Source organism: Crinia signifera, chromosome 3, assembly GCF_055691185.1.
Source record: "Crinia signifera chromosome 3, ASM5569118v1, whole genome shotgun sequence".
NCBI classification, from domain to species: Eukaryota; Metazoa; Chordata; class Amphibia; order Anura; family Myobatrachidae; genus Crinia; species Crinia signifera.
In genome coordinates, this window is record NC_139219.1 from 56,155,964 (window position 1) to 56,177,510 (window position 21,547).

The window sequence follows — 21,547 nt, forward strand, 5'->3', positions numbered from 1 at the left end:
GGGTCTTCAACCTTTAAGACAGCGTGGGCCACCTAAAAAAATCCAGTGAAGCCCGAGGGCCACTATACTCTACTGCGGTATTTCGGACAGCCTCATAGAATCACAGCTCCCCTATAACGTCAGCACAGTCTTTCATAGATAGTTGGCACAGCCGCCCATACTCAGCACATAACACCCCCACACACACACACACCCCACACACACACATACCCAAATAGTTATCAGCAGCCAATTTGGGTTCCAGTGCAAACAGTAAAATTTGTGCCCCCCCCCATATATATAATTTGATATTGAATAAATTGCACGCGCCGTAGGCGCGCTCCCAAAAAAGGGGTGTGGCCTAATTATAACGAGTGTGAACTAGCAGGAAAACAATTACCTGACACCTTTTTTTGCAACCTGCATGACCAGACATTGGTTAACGCAGGAATGGTCGTTGTCCTAACACGCTTTAGTTGACTGAAGGCTGCACAGTGACATATAAACATGAAGGCCCACACAGTGACCTAGTACGCCTCACAGATCAAACCCAAACAATGAAAGGCTACTTAAATCAATATACACTGTTACACTGTTTATACATAATACACATTACACATTATGCCGCACACTGTGATGCCCATTACACATTAATCCACACAAAAATTATGCCCATTGCACATTATGCCCCACACTGATGCCCATTATGCCACAGACCATAATGCCAGCAGTACTCCTGCTTATACATATGATGCCCCAGCAGTGCCCCTCACACCCAATGCCCCAGCAGTGCCCCTCACACCCAATGCCCCAGCAGTGCCCCTCACACCCAATGCCCCAGCAGTGCCCCTCACACCCAATGCCCCAGCAGTGCCCCTCACACACAATGCCCCAGCAGTGCCCCTCACACACAATGCCCTCAGTAATGCCCCACACACAATGCCCCCAGTAATGCCTGCAGCATTGCCAGGTCCCCTGCTCCCGCCAGCTGTACCTCCTCCTCCCGCAGCTTCGTCGGGTCCCAACTCCCCAGCTCGTGACCAGACGTGCCTCCTCCTCCCTCAGCCGCACTGGATCCACTCTGCCCTGCCTGCAGCCAATGGAAATCGGGTAGGCAGGACCCGGGGGGACTCCATTACGCTGCCTCCCTCGGCAGCGTTTTCTTTTACTTTAAAAAAAAAAAAATCCTGTGCATGGCGGGCTGGCAGGCAGGGGGCCACTGAGATCAGCTCCGCGGGCCACTCGTGGCCCGCGGGCCATGGGTTGAAGACCCCTGCCTTAAGTTAAGGCATACAATCAGATGCGATGCGATGCGATATCGCATCGCATCGCATGCGACCATCGGATGCGATGACCCGATTTTTCCATAGGAATCAATGTTAAAATGGACTGAGTCCATTTTAACATGGAATTCAATGGGAAAAAGGGGTCCTTTTCATACCCCTACTATCCAAGTGGGCATGGAGTTGGATATAAACCTGTGGCGAGCGTAGCGAGCCACCGAGCCCGAAGCGTGGCGAGCGAAGCGAGCCCCGCGAGGGGACGGTATTCTGTGTCCGCTCGCCACGCTTCGGGCTCGGTGGCTCGCTACGCTCGCCACAGGTTTATATCCAACTCCATGCCCACTTGGATAGTAGGGGTATGAAAAGGACCCCTTTTTCCCATTGAATTCCATGTTAAAATGGACTCAGTCCATTTTAACATTGATTCCTATGGAAAAATCAGGGCATCGCATCCGATGGTCGCATGCGATGCGATGCGATGTACCCGATTTAGAAATCGGCAGCCCAGATACTACATAAGTACCCTTTATTTTGTTATGCTGTAAGAGAGAAGAGCTGACTTTGACCTATTGGTGTGTACACACAGGAGCAATATTAGGTAAAATCGCTGGGAATATAGTCGCTGAGCGACCATATTGCCAGTGATTTGGAGCGCAGCTGGCGATAAATCGCCAGCTGCTCGCTCCCGTATGCACTCCCTGCTGGTCGCTGGAGCATGCTCCTGCGACCAGCGGCTTTCCCCGGCAATCACTGTGCCGGGAGGTCAGCGCAGCCCAGTGCCGCTGCTCCCTCCCTCCTCCCTTCACGGAGGTCAGCGCCGGGGAGATCAGCATTGATCTCCCCAGCCCCGTGCCGCTGCTCCCTCCTTCCTCCCTTCAAAGTGACAGCAGCAGCGTCTGCTGCTGCTGCACTCCCCCTCCGTCCCGTAGCAGTGTCTCCTTTTCATCGCTGATGAAAAGGAAACACTGAGCAATATGATTGCTGGCAATATATCGCTAGCAATCATATTGCACCGTGTGTACACAGCATATGAATCACATCTATTATTTCCTAGAAGGAGCGATCTGAAATACTGAACAAGACTGCAAGCAGAACAAAAATAAATAATTCCATTTCAAGTTTATTTACAGGTCTACAGTACTTTATTTATTAATGTTCTTAAAGAAAAGACTTTTATTCCGTGATACTTAAAAGTATTCAGAGAAAGACAAACATGCAGATTTTGAAGTGATAAGAACACAGAAAGAATGTAAATTAATATAATTATTTTACTTTTATTTAGCACTATTCTTCCAACCTTGACTGCACCTAATTTACCGAAAGGAGGACAGCCCGGGATCCGGTCAGAAAGTCAACCGTCACCATGTTGACATCCCGAATGAAATGTCGCTATATGAAATGTTGACAATCAGGCGGTCAGTGGTAGAAACAGCCAGGAGGATTAAGATTAGGCTGCAAGGGTTGGGGTAAAGGGGTTTTGAACTAGGAGAGGGTTAAGGATTAGGATTTAATGTAGAGGGGAAAATACCGATGCAGTAGAGGCAATCCCGCCAGAACTCAAAGGAGAAGTTGATGCTGGAGTTGCTGCAACCTCCGGGAGAAGGTAAGACACCACTAGTCCACCAGACAGTGGCCATTATTCTGGTTCACTCGCAAAGGCAAATTCCTTCTCAAATGGACAAAACCATGTGCACTGCATATGGGTGTAGCAGGTGCAGAGAGAATTAGATTTGGGTGGGGTTTTACTCCAAAGTGAGATCTATATTGCAGTGTAAAAATACAGCAGCCAGTATTTACTCTGCACAGAAATAAAATAACTCACCCAAATCTAATTCTCTCTGCACAAGTTACATCTGCCCCACCTGCAGTGCACGTGGTTTTGCCCATTTGAGAAGGAATTTGCCTTTGCCAATGAACCTGAATAAGGGCCAGTGTTTTTCGACAGTTCAACATATCAGCAAATCATTTACAAAAATATGATGAATTTCCACTGTCCACTAATCATACCCTAACCGGCCAGCCCTTCCACAGATCTAGAGGCAGCCTTCCTTGGCTCCAACAAGTCACTATAGTACTTTTAGGTGGCGTGCTGCCACCACGTGTAGTTGAGACTACCACTAGCACTATCTATATTTCCATGATTACTGCCCAATGAGCGCTTCCAAGAAGTTTATCAGACACTTTCACATTCAATATGTTGCTAATTTACAATTGTCAATGACAGAATTACCTGTGAGAATCTTTGCCAGTGGTTGCATAAAAAAATTATTACAATATTGCTGGCTGCATTTAAAATGCTTGGTCCAAACCAGTGGTGTCAAACTCATGACCCTCCAGCTGTTGTGGAACTACATATCCCAGCATGCCCTGCCACATATTTTATATAATGGATTGCTAAAACTGTGGCATGGGGATGCTGGAACATGTAGGTCCACAACTGGAGGGCCATGAGTTTGACACCACTGGTCCAAACTGTTGTAAATATAAAGATGCTTCAATCCTTTCATCTTTAAACTGGATACACCCATTTGCCCCAATTCTACTGAAGCACCTTGTTTATAAGCTAAAAAGTACACATAAGGATTGACCACAGAGCTGGAAAAATATTGGAATTTTTTTATGGGACGTGCTAGGTGGATTCTTCCAAACTGGATCACAAAAATTGTTGTTTTTCTTTAGAATTTGATTAGTAATTTAGAATCCAAGACTACAATGGCATCTACAGTCACATGACACATGATGTAATGAGCAGAGAGGCGTTGGAACCCCCCTTTGAGATTTTGTACAGGAAATAATGATCCGTTGGTTGATTAAAAGTGGCTTAACTTGCCATATAAAGACCATATTGTACTAAGTGGGACAGCTACTTTAAAAGTGCCCTACATGTGTAATACCGATTGTGGAGAAGGGTAGTATACATACCTTTGTTAAATTATGTGATGTATAACCTCTTCCAGAACTAAGATCTAAGGCAAAAGGAAATGTTCTGCAAAGGAAAGGCAAATATATTTTATGTTGTTATAATAAATCAATACAAAACATATAGCAGGGTTGCCGACTTTCAAAAAATCCTCTCCGGGAGAAGCCCGGAGAGGAATCTTTCATTACAACTTTTGGGGGCGGGGCTTAACCATGACGTCATTATGCCCCGCCCCCATTACAGGAAATATGCTAAATAACTGATATCCATGGGGGGGCGGGGCTAAAACATCACAATTGTGCCGTTTTAGCTCCGCCCCCTCCCCTGAGACCCGCGGATTGCGGCATATAAATGCCGCGATCGGGGGGCTCAGTGGGGGTCCCTCTGATTCCGGGAGGGTTGCCCACCCTTCCGGGGGCCGGGAGGAAGGACCCGATTTTCGGGAGACTCGCAAATTCCGGGAGGGTCGGCAACCCTGACATATGGTAACATATACAAACTGACAAATATAGAATCAAATATAGAAACAAATATTAGGTCGACATGCCATTAGGTCGACACTGCCATTAGGTCAACAGTGTCTAGGTCGACAGTCAAAAGGTCGACATGGTTTTTTTCACTGTTTTTTGACCCAATTGTCGACACAGTTGACATGGACACAGTTTGAAGTGAACCGCAGCCCCTCGCATCGCTCGCAATGCTTCGGGCACGGTGCCTCGCTGTGCTCGGCACACTATTATAATCTAACTCCATGCCCTAGTGGATGGTAGGGCATGAAATACCGCCTGTCGGCACATGTCGGCTCAAAAAACTGTGAAAAAAACCATGTCGACCTTTTGACTGTCGACCTAGACAGTGTCGACCTAAAAGCATGTCGACCTATTGAGTTGTCGAACTAGTGGTGTCGACCTAATGGCTGTCTATCTTTTTGTTGTAGACAATCAGTCCGGATACCAGATTGCTCAGCTAGATCGCTCAGCACTGAGCGATATGTGCTGAGTGATCTGTCAGGGCCAGTGTTCTCCGGTGAGAACAATGGCCCGGACACCGGCGATTACTACATTTATCCAGCATCCTGGGTGATAGCGATGCGCGAGGACACGCATCACTATCGCTATGGCCCCTACACACGGAGCGATGTAGGGGCATTTTCTAAGCGATCTAATGAGAACACTTAGAAATGCCCAGAATTCACCCTGTTTGTAGGCCTTTTTAGATAAAGGCTTTTATGATTTAATCAGCTAGTTTTCCAGGGTATAGGGACACCAATATAGGTACTTTGTACAAACGCTAATGGAATTAGCGTTTATAATTATTTTATAAGAAACTGTTAATAAATAAATTATAGGGAAACGCAAAGGTATGTCAGCTTGGTAGTTCAGAAGTGGTTAAGGTGGGAGCATTTATTAATATGGTCAAGAGTAGACAAATCTGGAGATGACATTCATAAAGTTTTATTAGGAATGGGAGACATTAGTTTTGGGGCGGTGAAAGGGACAAAATGCAAGCAAGGGTCATTCCACCAGATTCTAATGAAGCATGTGTAGATAATAGGTTCCCTTTTAATAAACAGTAACAGAATTTCCCCTCCTACAGACAGTGCCTTCTGTACTACAGGTAAAACTTTAGACAGCAGGATTGCTGGCTACTTGGCCACCCCGCAGCATATGGTACAATGGAGTGCAGACCGTTTTATTTACAGGTTGCAGTCATAGTCATACAAAAAGGAAAATCATAAAATAAAAAAAAGAACCTAATAATTGCCTGGATCTGTCCAAACATGACTCAGAAGCTGTCCAAAAACACCCCACACAATTGCGTGGGAAAAGACACAGAAAAAAAACGATTAATGTTTCTCTAGCAACCAAATTTCCTACATGGAGTGGGGTCACCTATTACTGCCACAAATCAGGCCCATAACTTAAGGAGCCCATACACGGTCCGTTGTGGACCAGCTCCGTTCTGTACTATGCGATGCACGCTCCCGCGCATCACAAAGTACGGTACAAAAAGTATGTGCTGCACATACTTTTTGTACTAGGTAAACATCATATCGGATCGCAGTGCATGCACAAGGCATGCAATCCGATCCGATGTGTACTATTTAAGTCCCAAACGGATCCGTTAAACGGACCGTGTATGGGAAGCTTTAGTTATAACAAGTCTGTCCAATTTAGTGAAAGACAATAGCTGCATATTTCTGATGCCATGGTGACCTGGACTGTGCCATCAAATTGATGGTAGCCAATCGGTACTTGTGTATTATCACGGCGCCCACGAAATCGGCCGAAAATCGCATGGAAAAATAGGATGCGATTTTGCGGCCAATTTTTGGCCGATTTTTCATTTTTTCCGGCCAATTTGCATGCTGTTCCATTATTGCACACCCCCGATTTCCATCGTAGTGCATCGCATGCAATATAGTGGCATGTGATGCATGCCATGCGATGCATGTGAAGCGATTTGATTTGTAATTGTACAATCACCCTGATGGGTGCTTACAATGTTAAATGCACCGCCATTGTTAACGCCACCCCCACTATCAACGCCAACCCGAAGCGTGGTGAGCGCAGCGAGCCCGCGAGGGGCGGCGGTACGCGTCCTCCGACCTTTTCATACCCCCACTATCCACGTCGGCGTGGAGTTGATTTTAGATAGTGTGGCGAGCGCAGCGAGCCACCGAGCCCGAAGCGTGGCGAGCGCAGCGAGCCCCGCAAGGGGACGCGGAATACATGTAAAGTAAACCGCGTCCCCTCGCCACGCTTCAGGCTCGGTGGCTCACTGCGCTCGCCACACTATCTAAAATCAACTCCACGCCGACGTGGATAGTGGGGGTATGAAAAGGTCGGAGGACGCGTACCGCTGCGCTCGCCACGCTTCGGGTTGGCATTGATAGTGGGGGTGGCGTTAACAATGGGGGTGCATTTAACATTGCAAATCACATCGCATCGCATGTCACTTGCTGGCATGCGTTGCTATACGATATTTAATTGTACAATCAGGGGCATTTTCCCGAAAATCACATCGCATACCATCGCATAGTACCTGGGGGTGTGCAAGGATGGAATAACATGCAAATCATCAGGAAATGGCCGAAAATCGGCAAAAAAAAAAATCGGCCGAAAATTGGACGCAAAATCGCATCGCAGATCAAACCGGCCGATAAATCGGATGCGATATCGGATGCGATTTGGATGAAATCGGGCGCCGTTATAATACACAAGTACCGCCAATCTTCTAATTTAAGGCAGCTCTTAATTTTTTTTATTAATTTGCATAAATTTGCAGCATGTGCTTTACCTGGGTAATAAAAACTTTGTTACTCACCTCGCTACATCAAACACACGGTCCGCAATACGGCCTCCAACCTGTAAGAAAGGAAATGACAATTACCATGAAGGATAAGGAAGGAAAAATACAAAGTTGTATCAAGGATTTTCCAAAAGTGGAGGCATTGCCTCTCAACTTCCTGTAGCCGAGACCGATGAGCTTGTGACAAGAGGGTGTGGCCTATGATATCAGCCTTCCTCATGAGACCATGCCCCCTTTTCCCAGCTGTGGCAGCATTGCCTGCTCTGTGTGAGCCGCTGGCCATGTCCCCTGTCTCTCTCTTCAGTGAATAGACACTGTTCACATGCGTGATTGTGCATCGTTAACAATGAACACACACACTGGACGATATTACAAATGATATCTCTTAGAAGGGCCAAAATGAGCGATATAATTTGTAATATCGCTTAGTGTGTGAGGCTGTTAGGGTATGCACATAATCCAGCGGTTTCCAAACTGTGTACAACCAAGAGCTGGGGTCCAGGGCCAAATTTAATTATTTATGGTCAAATTGAGAGGCAAAACCAAATCTAAAACATGTGGACAATTAGAACGCCAACTATGTCCACAATCCACATACCTGAATTGAAGGGTGACAGGTAAACAAATGTATTTTATTTATTTCTCAAAAAATATATTGATCAATAAGAAACTTTTGGACTGGGGGTACCTTGAAAAAAACTCATACTCTAGGGTGCCATGATTTAAGTAAGTTTGGGAGCACTGTCTTAATCATTAATTTGCACATTTACAGAGATTGGTAATGGGTACCGATTAATCCATTAATCCAGGGATGGTGAACCTTTGACCCTCCAGCTGTTGATGAACTACACATCCCAGCATGCCCTGCTACAGTTTTGCTATTTGGCCATGCTAAAACTGTTGCAGGCCATGCTGGTGTGTGTAGTTCAAAAACAGCTGGAGGGCCAAAGGTTCCCCATCCCTGGATGGCAATTTCCATGAAACTGGAGAACACTGGGTGGTGAGTTCTTCTGCCTTGAAGGCGTTTCGCAGGAGTGTATGCAGACTTGCACCAAGCATGCGGCTGGTGTACATCCCCATACTGGTAATTGCAGCTGCGGACACAAGAACAGTTGCTGGAAATGGCTGTCACGTGGAATTTTCACATACAAGGGGGTTTCTACGAGGCTGAAGTTGGCTTCTTATTCGAGCTCCAGCTTCTTATTCGAGCTCCAGCTTCTTATTCGAGCTCCAGCTTCTTATTCAGAACAATCACTGTTACAAGGGTTAATAAATCATGAACCACAAATTTGACTGCAGAAATCAACACAGGGGGGTCACGTACATATGACCCACTAGCAATTTCTTTTGACCAACAAGGTTTTGGGCAGAAATTGGGCACTAAAGTGGGCATGGGTCCCAGAATTCATCATTTTGAATAAGTAGCTGGTGTCCTGCAAGGGTTAAACAGCGTTGGTCAAAAAATATTACACTGGAAACCCGCACAGGGGGGTCACTTACATATGACCCACTTGCCATTTCTTTTGACCAACAAGGATTTGGGCAGAAATAGGGCACTAAAGTGGGCATGGGTCCCAGAATCATCATTTTGAATAAGTAGCTGGTGTTCTGCAAGGGTTAAACAGCGTTGGTCAAAAAATCTTACACTTGGAATCCACACAGGGGGGTCACTTACATATGACCCACTTGCCATTTCTTTTGACCAACAAGGATTTGGGCAGAAAATGGGCACAAAAATGGGCATGGGTCCCAGAATCATCATTTTGAATAAGTAGCTGGCGTCCTGCAAGGGTTAAACAGTGTTGGTCAAAACATATTACACTTGAAACCCACACAGGTGGGTTGCCTACATATGACCCACTTGCAATTTCTTTTGACCAACAATGATTTGGGCAGAAAATGGGCACAAAAATGGGCATGGGTCCCAGATATCATTTTGAATAAGTAGCTGGCGTCCTGCAAGGGTTAAACAGCGTTGGTCAAAAAATATTACACTGGAAACCCGCACAGGGGGGTCACTTACATATGACCCACTTGCCATTTCTTTTGACCAGCAAGGATTTGGGCAGAAATAGGGCACTAAAGTGGGCATGGGTCACAGAATCATCATTTTGAATAAGTAGCTGGTGTTCTGCAAGGGTTAAACAGCGTTGGTCAACAAATATTACACTGGAAACCCGCACAGGGGGGTCACTTACATATGACCCACTTGCCATTTCTTTTGACCAACAAGGATTTGGGCAGAAATAGGGCAGAAAAGTGGGCATGGGTCCCAGATATCATTTTGAATAAGTAGCTGGTGTCCTGCAAGGGTTAAACAGCGTTGGTCAAAAAATTTCACACTGGAAACCCGCACAGGGGGGTCACTTACATATGACCCACTTGCCATTTCTTTTGACCAGCAAGGATTTGGGCAGAAATAGGGCACTAAAGTGGGCATGGGTCACAGAATCATCATTTTGAATAAGTAGCTGGTGTTCTGCAAGGGTTAAACAGCGTTGGTCAACAAATATTACACTGGAAACCCGCACAGGGGGGTCACTTACATATGACCCACTTGCCATTTCTTTTGACCAACAAGGATTTGGACAGAAATAGGGCAGAAAAGTGGGCATGGGTCCCAGAATCATCATTTTGAATAAGTAGCTGGTGTCCTGCAAGGGTTAAACAGCGTTGGTCAAAAAATGTTACACTTGGAATCCACACAGGGGGGTTACTTACATATGACCCACTTGCCATTTCTTTTGACCAACAAGGATTTGGGCAGAAGTAGGGCAGTAAAGTGGGCATGGGTCCCAGAATCATCATTTTGAATAAGTAGCTGGTGTTCTGCAAGGGTTAAACAGTGTTGGTCAAAACATATTACACTTGAAACCCACACAGGGGGGTTGCCTACATATGACCCACTTGCAATTTCTTTCGACCAACAATGATTTGGGCAGAAAATGGGCACAAAAATGGGCATGGGTCCCAGATATCATTTGGAATAAGTAGCTGGTGTCCTGCAAGGGTTAAACTGCGTTGGTCAAAAAATGTTACACTTGGAATCCACACAGGGGGGTTACTTACATATGACCCACTTGCCATTTCTTTTGACCAACAAGGATTTGGGCAGAAAATGGGCACAAAAATGGGCATGGGTCCCAGAATCATCATTTTGAATAAGTAGCTGGCGTCCTGCAAGGGTTAAACAGCGTTGGTCAAAAAATATTACACTGGAAACCTGCACAGGGGGGTCACTTACATATGACCCACTTGCCATTGCTTTTGACCAGCAAGGATTTGGGCAGTAATAGGGCAGTAAAGTGGGCATGGGTCACAGATGTCATTATTTTGAATAAGTAGCTGGTGTCCTGCAAGGGTTAAACAGTGTTGGTCAAAACATATTACACTTGAAACCCACACAGGTGGGTTGCCTACATATGACCCACTTGCAATTTCTTTTGACCAACAATGATTTGGGCAGAAAATGGGCACAAAAATGGGCATGGGTCCCAGATATCATTTTGAATAAGTAGCTGGTGTCCTGCAAAGGTTAAACAGCGTTGGTCAAAAAATATTACACTGGAAACCCGCACAGGGGGGTCACTTATATATGACCCACTTGCCATTTCTTTTGACCAGCAAGGATTTGGGCAGAAATAGGGCACTAAACTGGGCATGGGTCCCAGAATCATCATTTTGAATAAGTAGCTGGTGTCCTGCAAGGGTTAAACAGCGTTGGTCAACAAATATTACACTGGAAACCCGCACAGGGGGGTCACTTACATATGACCCACTTGCCATTTCTTTTGACCAACAAGGATTTGGGCAGAAATAGGGCAGAAAAGTGGGCATGGGTCCCAGATATCATTTTGAATAAGTAGCTGGTGTCCTGCAAGGGTTAAACAGCGTTGGTCAAAAAATATCACACTGGAAACCCGCACAGGGGGGTCACTTACATATGACCCACTTGCCATTTCTTTTGACCAGCAAGGATTTGGGCAGAAATAGGGCAGAAAAGTGGGCATGGGTCCCAGAATCATCATTTTGAATAAGTAGCTGGTGTTCTGCAAGGGTTAAACAGCGTTGGTCAACAAATATTACACTGGAAACCCGCACAGAGGGGTCACTTACATATGACCCACTTGCCATTTCTTTTGACCAACAAGGATTTGGGCAGAAATAGGGCAGAAAAGTGGGCATGGGTCCCAGATATCATTTTGAATAAGTAGCTGGTGTCCTGCAAGGGTTAAACAGCGTTGGTCAAAAAATATCACACTGGAAACCCGCACAGGGGGGTCACTTACATATGACCCACTTGCCATTTCTTTTGACCAGCAAGGATTTGGGCAGAAATAGGGCAGAAAAGTGGGCATGGGTCACAGAATCATCATTTTGAATAAGTAGCTGGTGTTCTGCAAGGGTTAAACAGCGTTGGTCAACAAATATTACACTGGAAACCCGCACAGAGGGGTCACTTACATATGACCCACTTGCCATTTCTTTTGACCAACAAGGATTTGGGCAGAAATAGGGCAGAAAAGTGGGCATGGGTCCCAGAATCATCATTTTGAATAAGTAGCTGGTGTCCTGCAAGGGTTAAACAGCGTTGGTCAAAAAATGTTACACTTGGAATCCACACAGGGGGGTTACTTACATATGACCCACTTGCCATTTCTTTTGACCAACAAGGATTTGGCAGAAGTAGGGCAGTAAAGTGGGCATGGGTCCCAGAATCATCCTTTTGAATAAGTAGCTGGTGTTCTGCAAGGGTTAAACAGTGTTGGTCAAAACATATTACACTTGAAACCCACACAGGGGGGTTGCCTACATATGACCCACTTGCAATTTCTTTCGACCAACAATGATTTGGGCAGAAAATGGGCACAAAAATGGGCATGGGTCCCAGATATCATTTTGAATAAGTAGCTGGTGTCCTGCAAGGGTTAAACAGCGTTGGTCAAAAAATATTACACTGGAAACCCGCACAGGGGGGTCACTTACATATGACCCACTTGCCATTTCTTTTGACCAGCAAGGATTTGGGCAGAAATAGGGCACTAAAGTGGGCATGGGTCACAGAATCATCATTTTGAATAAGTAGCTGGTGTTCTGCAAGGGTTAAACAGCGTTGGTCAACAAATATTACACTGGAAACCCGCACAGGGGGGTCACTTACATATGACCCACTTGCCATTTCTTTTGACCAACAAGGATTTGGGCAGAAATAGGGCAGAAAAGTGGGCATGGGTCCCAGAATCATCATTTTGAATAAGTAGCTGGTGTCCTGCAAGGGTTAAACAGCGTTGGTCAAAAAATATTACACTGGAAACCCGCACAGGGGGGTCACTTACATATGACCCACTTGCCATTTCTTTTGACCAACAAGGATTTGGGCAGAAATAGGGCAGAAAAGTGGGCATGGGTCCCAGAATCATCATTTTGAATAAGTAGCTGGTGTCCTGCAAGGGTTAAACAGCGTTGGTCAACAAATATTACACTGAAAACCCGCACAGGGGGGTCACTTACATATGACCCACTTGCCATTTCTTTTGACCAACAAGGATTTGGGCAGAAATAGGGCAGAAAAGTGGGCATGGGTCCCAGAATCATCATTTTTGAATAAGTAGCTGGTGTCCTGCAAGGGTTAAACAGCGTTGGTCAAAAAATGTTACACTTGGAATCCACACAGGGGGGTTACTTACATATGACCCACTTGCCATTTCTTTTGACCAACAAGGATTTGGCAGAAGTAGGGCAGTAAAGTGGGCATGGGTCCCAGAATCATCCTTTTGAATAAGTAGCTGGTGTTCTGCAAGGGTTAAACAGTGTTGGTCAAAACATATTACACTTGAAACCCACACAGGGGGGTTGCCTACATATGACCCACTTGCAATTTCTTTCGACCAACAATGATTTGGGCAGAAAATGGGCACAAAAATGGGCATGGGTCCCAGATATCATTTGGAATAAGTAGCTGGTGTCCTGCAAGGGTTAAACAGCGTTGGTCAAAAAATGTTACACTTGGAATCCACACAGGGGGGTTACTTACATATGACCCACTTGCCATTTCTTTTGACCAACAAGGATTTGGGCAGAAAATGGGCACAAAAATGGGCATGGGTCCCAGAATCATCATTTTGAATAAGTAGCTGGCGTCCTGCAAGGGTTAAACAGCGTTGGTCAAAAAATATTACATTGGAAACCTGCACAGGGGGGTCACTTACATATGACCCACTTGCCATTGCTTTTGACCAGCAAGGATTTGGGCAGTAATAGGGCAGTAAAGTGGGCATGGGTCACCGATGTCATTATTTTGAATAAGTAGCTGGTGTCCTGCAAGGGTTAAACAGTGTTGGTCAAAACATATTACACTTGAAACCCACACAGGGGGGTTGCCTACATATGACCCACTTGCAATTTCTTTCGACCAACAATGATTTGGGCAGAAAATGGGCACAAAAATGGGCATGGGTCCCAGATATCATTTTGAATAAGTAGCTGGTGTCCTGCAAGGGTTAAACAGCGTTGGTCAAAAAATATTACACTGGAAACCCGCACAGGGGGGTCACTTACATATGACCCACTTGCCATTTATTTTGACCAGCAAGGATTTGGGCAGAAATAGGGCACTAAAGTGGGCATGGGTCACAGAATCATCATTTTGAATAAGTAGCTGGTGTTCTGCAAGGGTTAAACAGCGTTGGTCAACAAATATTACACTGGAAACCCGCACAGGGGGGTCACTTACATATGACCCACTTGCCATTTCTTTTGACCAACAAGGATTTGGGCAGAAATAGGGCAGAAAAGTGGGCATGGGTCCCAGAATCATCATTTTGAATAAGTAGCTGGTGTCCTGCAAGGGTTAAACAGCGTTGGTCAAAAAATATTACACTGGAAACCCGCACAGGGGGGTCACTTACATATGACCCACTTGCCATTTCTTTTGACCAACAAGGATTTGGGCAGAAATAGGGCAGAAAAGTGGGCATGGGTCCCAGAATCATCATTTTGAATAAGTAGCTGGTGTCCTGCAAGGGTTAAACAGCGTTGGTCAACAAATATTACACTGAAAACCCGCACAGGGGGGTCACTTACATATGACCCACTTGCCATTTCTTTTGACCAACAAGGATTTGGGCAGAAATAGGGCAGAAAAGTGGGCATGGGTCCCAGAATCATCATTTTGAATAAGTAGCTGGTGTCCTGCAAGGGTTAAACAGCGTTGGTCAAAAAATGTTACACTTGGAATCCACACAGGGGGGTTACTTACATATGACCCACTTGCCATTTCTTTTGACCAACAAGGATTTGGCAGAAGTAGGGCAGTAAAGTGGGCATGGGTCCCAGAATCATCCTTTTGAATAAGTAGCTGGTGTTCTGCAAGGGTTAAACAGTGTTGGTCAAAACATATTACACTTGAAACCCACACATGGGGGGTTGCCTACATATGACCCACTTGCAATTTCTTTCGACCAACAATGATTTGGGCAGAAAATGGGCACAAAAATGGGCATGGGTCCCAGATATCATTTGGAATAAGTAGCTGGTGTCCTGCAAGGGTTAAACAGCGTTGGTCAAAAAATGTTACACTTGGAATCCACACAGGGGGGTTACTTACATATGACCCACTTGCCATTTCTTTTGACCAACAAGGATTTGGGCAGAAAATGGGCACAAAAATGGGCATGGGTCCCAGAATCATCATTTTGAATAAGTAGCTGGCGTCCTGCAAGGGTTAAACAGCGTTGGTCAAAAAATATTACATTGGAAACCTGCACAGGGAGGTCACTTGCATATGACCCACTTGCCATTGCTTTTGACCAGCAAGGATTTGGGCAGTAATAGGGCAGTAAAGTGGGCATGGGTCACAGATGTCATTATTTTGAATAAGTAGCTGGTGTCCTGCAAGGGTTAAACAGTGTTGGTCAAAACATATTACACTTGAAACCCACACAGGGGGGTTGCCTACATATGACCCACTTGCAATTTCTTTCGACCAACAATGATTTGGGCAGAAAATGGGCACAAAAATGGGCATGGGTCCCAGATATCATTTAGAATAAGTAGCTGGTGTCCTGCAAGGGTTAAACAGCGTTGGTCAAAAAATATTACACTGGAAACCCGCACAGGGGGGTCACTTACATATGACCCACTTGCCATTTCTTTTGACCAGCAAGGATTTGGGCAGAAATAGGGCACTAAAGTGGGCATGGGTCACAGAATCATCATTTTGAATAAGTAGCTGGTGTTCTGCAAGGGTTAAACAGCGTTGGTCAACAAATATTACACTGGAAACCCGCACAGGGGGGTCACTTACATATGACCCACTTGCCATTTCTTTTGACCAACAAGGATTTGGGCAGAAATAGGGCAGAAAAGTGGGCATGGGTCCCAGAATCATCATTTTGAATAAGTAGCTGGTGTCCTGCAAGGGTTAAACAGCGTTGGTCAAAAAATATTACACTGGAAACCCGCACAGGGGGGTCACTTACATATGACCCACTTGCCATTTCTTTTGACCAACAAGGATTTGGGCAGAAATAGGGCAGAAAAGTGGGCATGGGTCCCAGAATCATCATTTTGAATAAGTAGCTGGTGTCCTGCAAGGGTTAAACAGCGTTGGTCAAAAAATATTACACTGGAAACCCGCACAGGGGGGTCACTTACATATGACCCACTTGCCATTTCTTTTGACCAACAAGGATTTGGGCCGAAATAGGGCAGTAAAGTGGGCATGGTTCCCAGATTTCATCATTTTGATGTCCCTTGCAGGACACCAGCTACTTATTCAAAATGATGATTCTAGGACCCATGCCCACTTTACTGCCCTATTTCTGCCCAAATCCTTGTTGGTCAAAAGAAATGGCAAGTGGGTTATATGTATCTGACCCCCCTGTGCGGGTTTACAGTGTAATATTTTTTGACCAACGCTGTTTAACCCTTGCAGGACACCAGCTACTTATTCAAAATGATGATTCTGGGACCCATGCCCACTTTTCTGCCCTATTTCTGCCAAATCCTTGTTGGTCAAAAGAAATGGCAAGTGGGTCATATGTAAGTGACCCCCCTGTGCGGGTTTCCAGTGTAATATTTTTTGACCAACGCTGTTTAACCCTTGCAGGACACCAGCTACTTATTCAAAATGATATCTGGGACCCATGCCCATAATTGTGCCCATTTTCTGCCCAAATCATTGTTGGTCAAAAGAAATTGCAAGTGGGTCATATGTAGGCAACCCCCCTGTGTGGGTTTCAAGTGTAATATGTTTTGACCAACACTGTTTAACCCTTGCAGGACACCAGCTACTTATTCAAAATAATGACATCTGTGACCCATGCCCACTTTACTGCCCTATTACTGCCCAAATCCTTGTTGGTCAAAAGAAATGGCAAGTGGGTCATATGTAAGTGACCCCCCTGTGCTGGTTTCCAGTGTAATATTTTTTGACCAACGCTGTTTAACCCTTGCAGGACACCAGCTACTTATTCAAAATGATGATTCTGGGACCCATGCCCACTTTTCTGCCCTATTTCTGCCCAAATCCTTGTTGGTCAAAAGAAATGGCAAGTGGGTCATATGTACGTGACCCCCCTGTGTGGATTCCAAGTGTAACATTTTTTGACCAACGCTGTTTAACCCTTGCAGGACACCAGCTACTTATTCAAAATGATGATTCTGGGACCCATGCCCACTTTTCTGCCCTATTTCTGCCCAAATCCTTGTTGGTCAAAAGAAATGGCAAGTGGGTCATATGTAAGTGACCCCCTTGTACGGGTTTCCAGTGTAATATTTTTTGACCAACGCTGTTTAACCCTTGCAGGACACCAGCTACTTATTCAAAATGATGATTCTGGGACCCATGCCCACTTTTCTGCCCTATTTCTGCCCAAATCCTTGTTGGTCAAAAGAAATGGCAAGTGGGTCATATGTACGTGACCCCCCCTGTGTGGATTCCAAGTGTAACATTTTTTGACCAACGCTGTTTAACCCTTGCAGGACACCAGCTACTTATTCAAAATGATGAAATCTGGGACCCATGCCCACTTTACTGCCCTATTTCTGCCCAAATCCTTGTTGGTCAAAAGAAATGGCAAGTGGGTCATATGTAAGTGACCCCCCTGTGCGGGTTTCCAGTGTAATATTTTTTGACCAACGCTGTTTAACCCTTGCAGGACACCAGCTACTTATTCAAAATGATATCTGGGACCCATGCCCATTTTTGTGCCCATTTTCTGCCCAAATCATTGTTGGTCAAAAGAAATTGCAAGTGGGTCATATGTAGGCAACCCCCCTGTGTGGGTTTCAAGTGTAATATGTTTTGACCAACACTGTTTAACCCTTGCAGGACACCAGCTACTTATTCAAAATAATGACATCTGTGACCCATGCCCACTTTACTGCCCTATTACTGCCCAAATCCTTGTGGGCCAAAAGAAATGGCAAGTGGGTCATATGTAAGTGACCCCCCTGTGCGGGTTTCCAGTGTAATATTTTTTGAGCAACGCTGTTTAACCCTTGCAGGACACCAGCTACTTATTCAAAATGATGATTCTGGGACCCATGCCCACTTTACTGCCCTATTTCTGCCCAAATCCTTGTTGTTCAAAAGAAATGGCAAGTGGGTCATATGTAAGTGACCCCCCTGTGCGGGTTTCCAGTGTAATATTTTTTGACCAACGCTGTTTAACCCTTGCAGGACACCAGCTACTTATTCAAAATGATGATTCTGGGACCCATGCCCACTTTTCTGCCCTATTTCTGCCCAAATCCTTGTTGGTCAAAAGAAATGGCAAGTGGGTCATATGTAAGTGACCCCCCTGTGTGGATTCCAAGTGTAACATTTTTTGACCAACGCTGTTTAACCCCTTCCCGACATTTGACGTACATGTACGTCATGGTCGGGAAGTACTTCCCGACATTTGACGTACATGTACGTCATGACTTCAAACTGTCACTGCGTCTAGAGACGCAGTGACAGTTAGGTGATGTCTGCTGTCCCTGACAGCAGACATCCCCCCTCGTCGCCCAGGGGGGGCAGGGGTGCCCCCCCCGGTCGGCGATCGCTGTGATTGGCTGTTCAAATCTGAACAGCCATTCACAGCGTTTCCTGTGTTACCGGCGGCTAAGCCGCTCGGTAACACAGGGATCGGTGGTGATCGGTGCAGCACCGATCACCACCGAGCGGCAGCACCCCCCTCCCACCCGCCGGGCACTCACCCGGCAGCAGCAGCAGCTCCAGCGGCTCCACCGCTACGTCCGGAGCGCACGCTGCGCTCCCCTCCTCCCCCCTCCCCCCCGCAGCAGCAGCAGCAGCAGCAGCAGCATCATGCTGCTGCTGGAAAAGTTAAAAAATAAAATAAAATAAAAAAAAATGTGCAAATGTGTATATATATATATATATATATATATATATATATACACACACATATATATATATATATATATATATATGTGTGTGTATATATATGTATATATATGTATATATATATATATATATATATATATATATACACACATATATATATATATATATATATATATATATATGTGTGTGTGTGTGTGTGTGTGTGTGTGTGCGTATACCGCACCGATCACCTACGATCGCCAGCCCCCCCCCCCTCCCACCCGGCAGCCCCCCTCCCTCCCACCCACCCGGCTGCCGCAGCGCCAGCACCCCTCCCACCCCCCCGCCAGCCGCAGCGCCAGCCCCCCTCCCAAAGCTGGTGACCAAAATGGGGTCACTTGTGGGGGGGTTCCACTGTATTGGTGCTTCGGGGGTCTTGCTAATGCGACATAGCACCCGCCATTCATTCCACCACCAAAAATCACTCCTTCCCTTCTGAGTCCTGCCATGCACCCAACTGGTATTTTTTGGTCACATGTGAGGCATTGCCGTACCCGGGAGAAATTGGGGCACAGATTTTGGGGTGCTTTGTCTCCTTCATTCCTTGTGAAAATTAAAAATTTTGAGCCAGAACTGCATTTTTGTGTAAAAAAATAAATTTTTTTACACAAAAATGCAGATCTGGCTCAAAATTTTTCATTTTCACAAGGAATGAAGGAGACAAAGCACCCCAAAATCTGTGCCCCAATTTCTCCCGGGTACGGCAATGCCTCACATGTGACCAAAAAATACCAGTTGGGTGCATGGCAGGACTCAGAAGGGAAGGAGTGATTTTTGGATTTTGCAGCACAGATTCTGGTTGAATGACCCCCGAAACACCCATACAGTGGAACCCCCCCACAAGTGACCCCATTTTGCAAACTACACCCCTCAGGGAATTCATCTAGGGGTATAGAGTACATTTCAAACCCCCCGGGGTTTCACCAATTTTGATACAACTGAGCTGTGAAAATGAAAAATTATTTTTTTTCATTTTCACTGCCCAGTTGTACCACAATTGGTGAAACCCCTGGGGGTTTGAAATGTACACTATACCCCTAGATGAATTCCCTGAGGGGTGTAGTTTGCAAAATGGGGTCACTTGTGGGGGGGTTCCTAACTTTTAGCATCTTATGGTGCCTAGAAACCTACATGGTGCCTAAAAAATAATCTCATAAAAAGGAGGCTCCAAAATCAAGTAGGTGCTCCTTCTATTATGAAGCCGGTGGTTTGGTCACCGTGCACACTAGGGCCACATATAGGATATTTATGAAAACCAAAGAATTGGGGGAATCAATTTTTAGTCACATTTCTCTAGTAAAATCTACTGTGTTCCTTAGAAAAATGTATTAAAATTGAAAATCCGAAAAAAAAATGAAATTTTGAAATTTCACCTACACTTTGTTTTAATTCCTGTGAAACACCTAAAGGGTTAACAAACTTCCAAAATGCTGTTTTGAATACTGTGAGGGGTGCAGTTTTTGAAATGGCATCATTTATGGGGGTGTCTCACATACAAGTCCCTCAAAGTCACATCAGAACTGAACTGGTCCCTAAAAAAATCAGTGTTTGAAATTTTCTTGAAAATTTGAGAATTTGCTATTCATATTGTAAGCCTCCTAGTGTCCAAAAAAATTAAAAGGAAGTTGAAATAATGATGGAAATATAAAGTAGACATATGGTCTATGTTAGTTATTAACTATTTTGAGTGGTATGATTATTTGTCTCACAAGCAGAAAATTTAACATTTTGCAAATCGCTAAATTTTCCATTTTTTCACGACATTTTGGTATTTTTCACAAAAAAACACAGACTGTATCGACCCAAATTTACCACTAATTTGAAGTACAATGTGTCACGAAAAAACAATCTCAAAATCACTGGGATAAGTAAAAGCAAAAAAAAGTTATCCCCACTTAAGTGAGACATGTCAGATTTGAAAAAAATGGCTCTGTCAGGAACGCAAAAACTAGCTCTGTCAGGAAGGGGTTAACCCTTGCAGGACACCAGCTACTTATTCAAAATGATGAAATCTGGGACCTATGCCCACTTTACTGCCCTATTTCTGCCCAAATCCTTGTTGGTCAAAAGAAATGGCAAGTGGGTCATATGTAAGTGACCCCCCTGTGCGGGTTTCCAGTGTAATATTTTTTGACCAACGCTGTTTAACCCTTGCAGGACACCAGCTACTTATTCAAAATGATATCTGGGACCCATGCCCATAATTGTGCCCATTTTCTGCCCAAATCATTGTTGGTCAAAAGAAATTGCAAGTGGGTCATATGTAGGCAACCCCCCTGTGTGGGTTTCAAGTGTAATATGTTTTGACCAACACTGTTTAACCCTTGCAGGACACCAGCTACTTATTCAAAATAATGACATCTGTGACCCATGCCCACTTTACTGCCCTATTACTGCCCAAATCCTTGTTGGTCAAAAGAAATGGCAAGTGGGTCATATGTAAGTGACCCCCCTGTGTGGATTCCAAGTGTAACATTTTTTGACCAACGCTGTTTAACCCTTGCAGGACACCAGCTACTTATTCAAAATGATGAATTCTGGGACCTATGCCCACTTTACTGCCCTATTTCTGCCCAAATCCTTGTTGGTCAAAAGAAATGGCAAGTGGGTCATATGTAAGTGACCCCCCTGTGCGGGTTTCCAGTGTAATATTTTTTGACC

At 45.1% G+C, this 21,547-nt stretch overlaps 1 protein-coding gene across 1 annotated transcript in view; it reads right to left on the reverse strand.

The window, feature by feature from the left end:
• The window catches only part of NDUFAF5 (NADH:ubiquinone oxidoreductase complex assembly factor 5), a 52,943-nt gene that overhangs the window by 30,014 nt on the left and 1,382 nt on the right, over positions 1-21,547 (reverse strand). Inside the window, exons 2-3 of the mRNA XM_083175832.1 lie at positions 7,510-7,550; positions 4,185-4,248 (exon numbers count right to left, since the gene is read on the reverse strand). Of these exons, the coding sequence (XP_083031958.1) occupies positions 4,185-4,248; positions 7,510-7,550 (105 nt within the window). The remainder of the gene's footprint in view (positions 1-4,184; positions 4,249-7,509; positions 7,551-21,547) is intronic.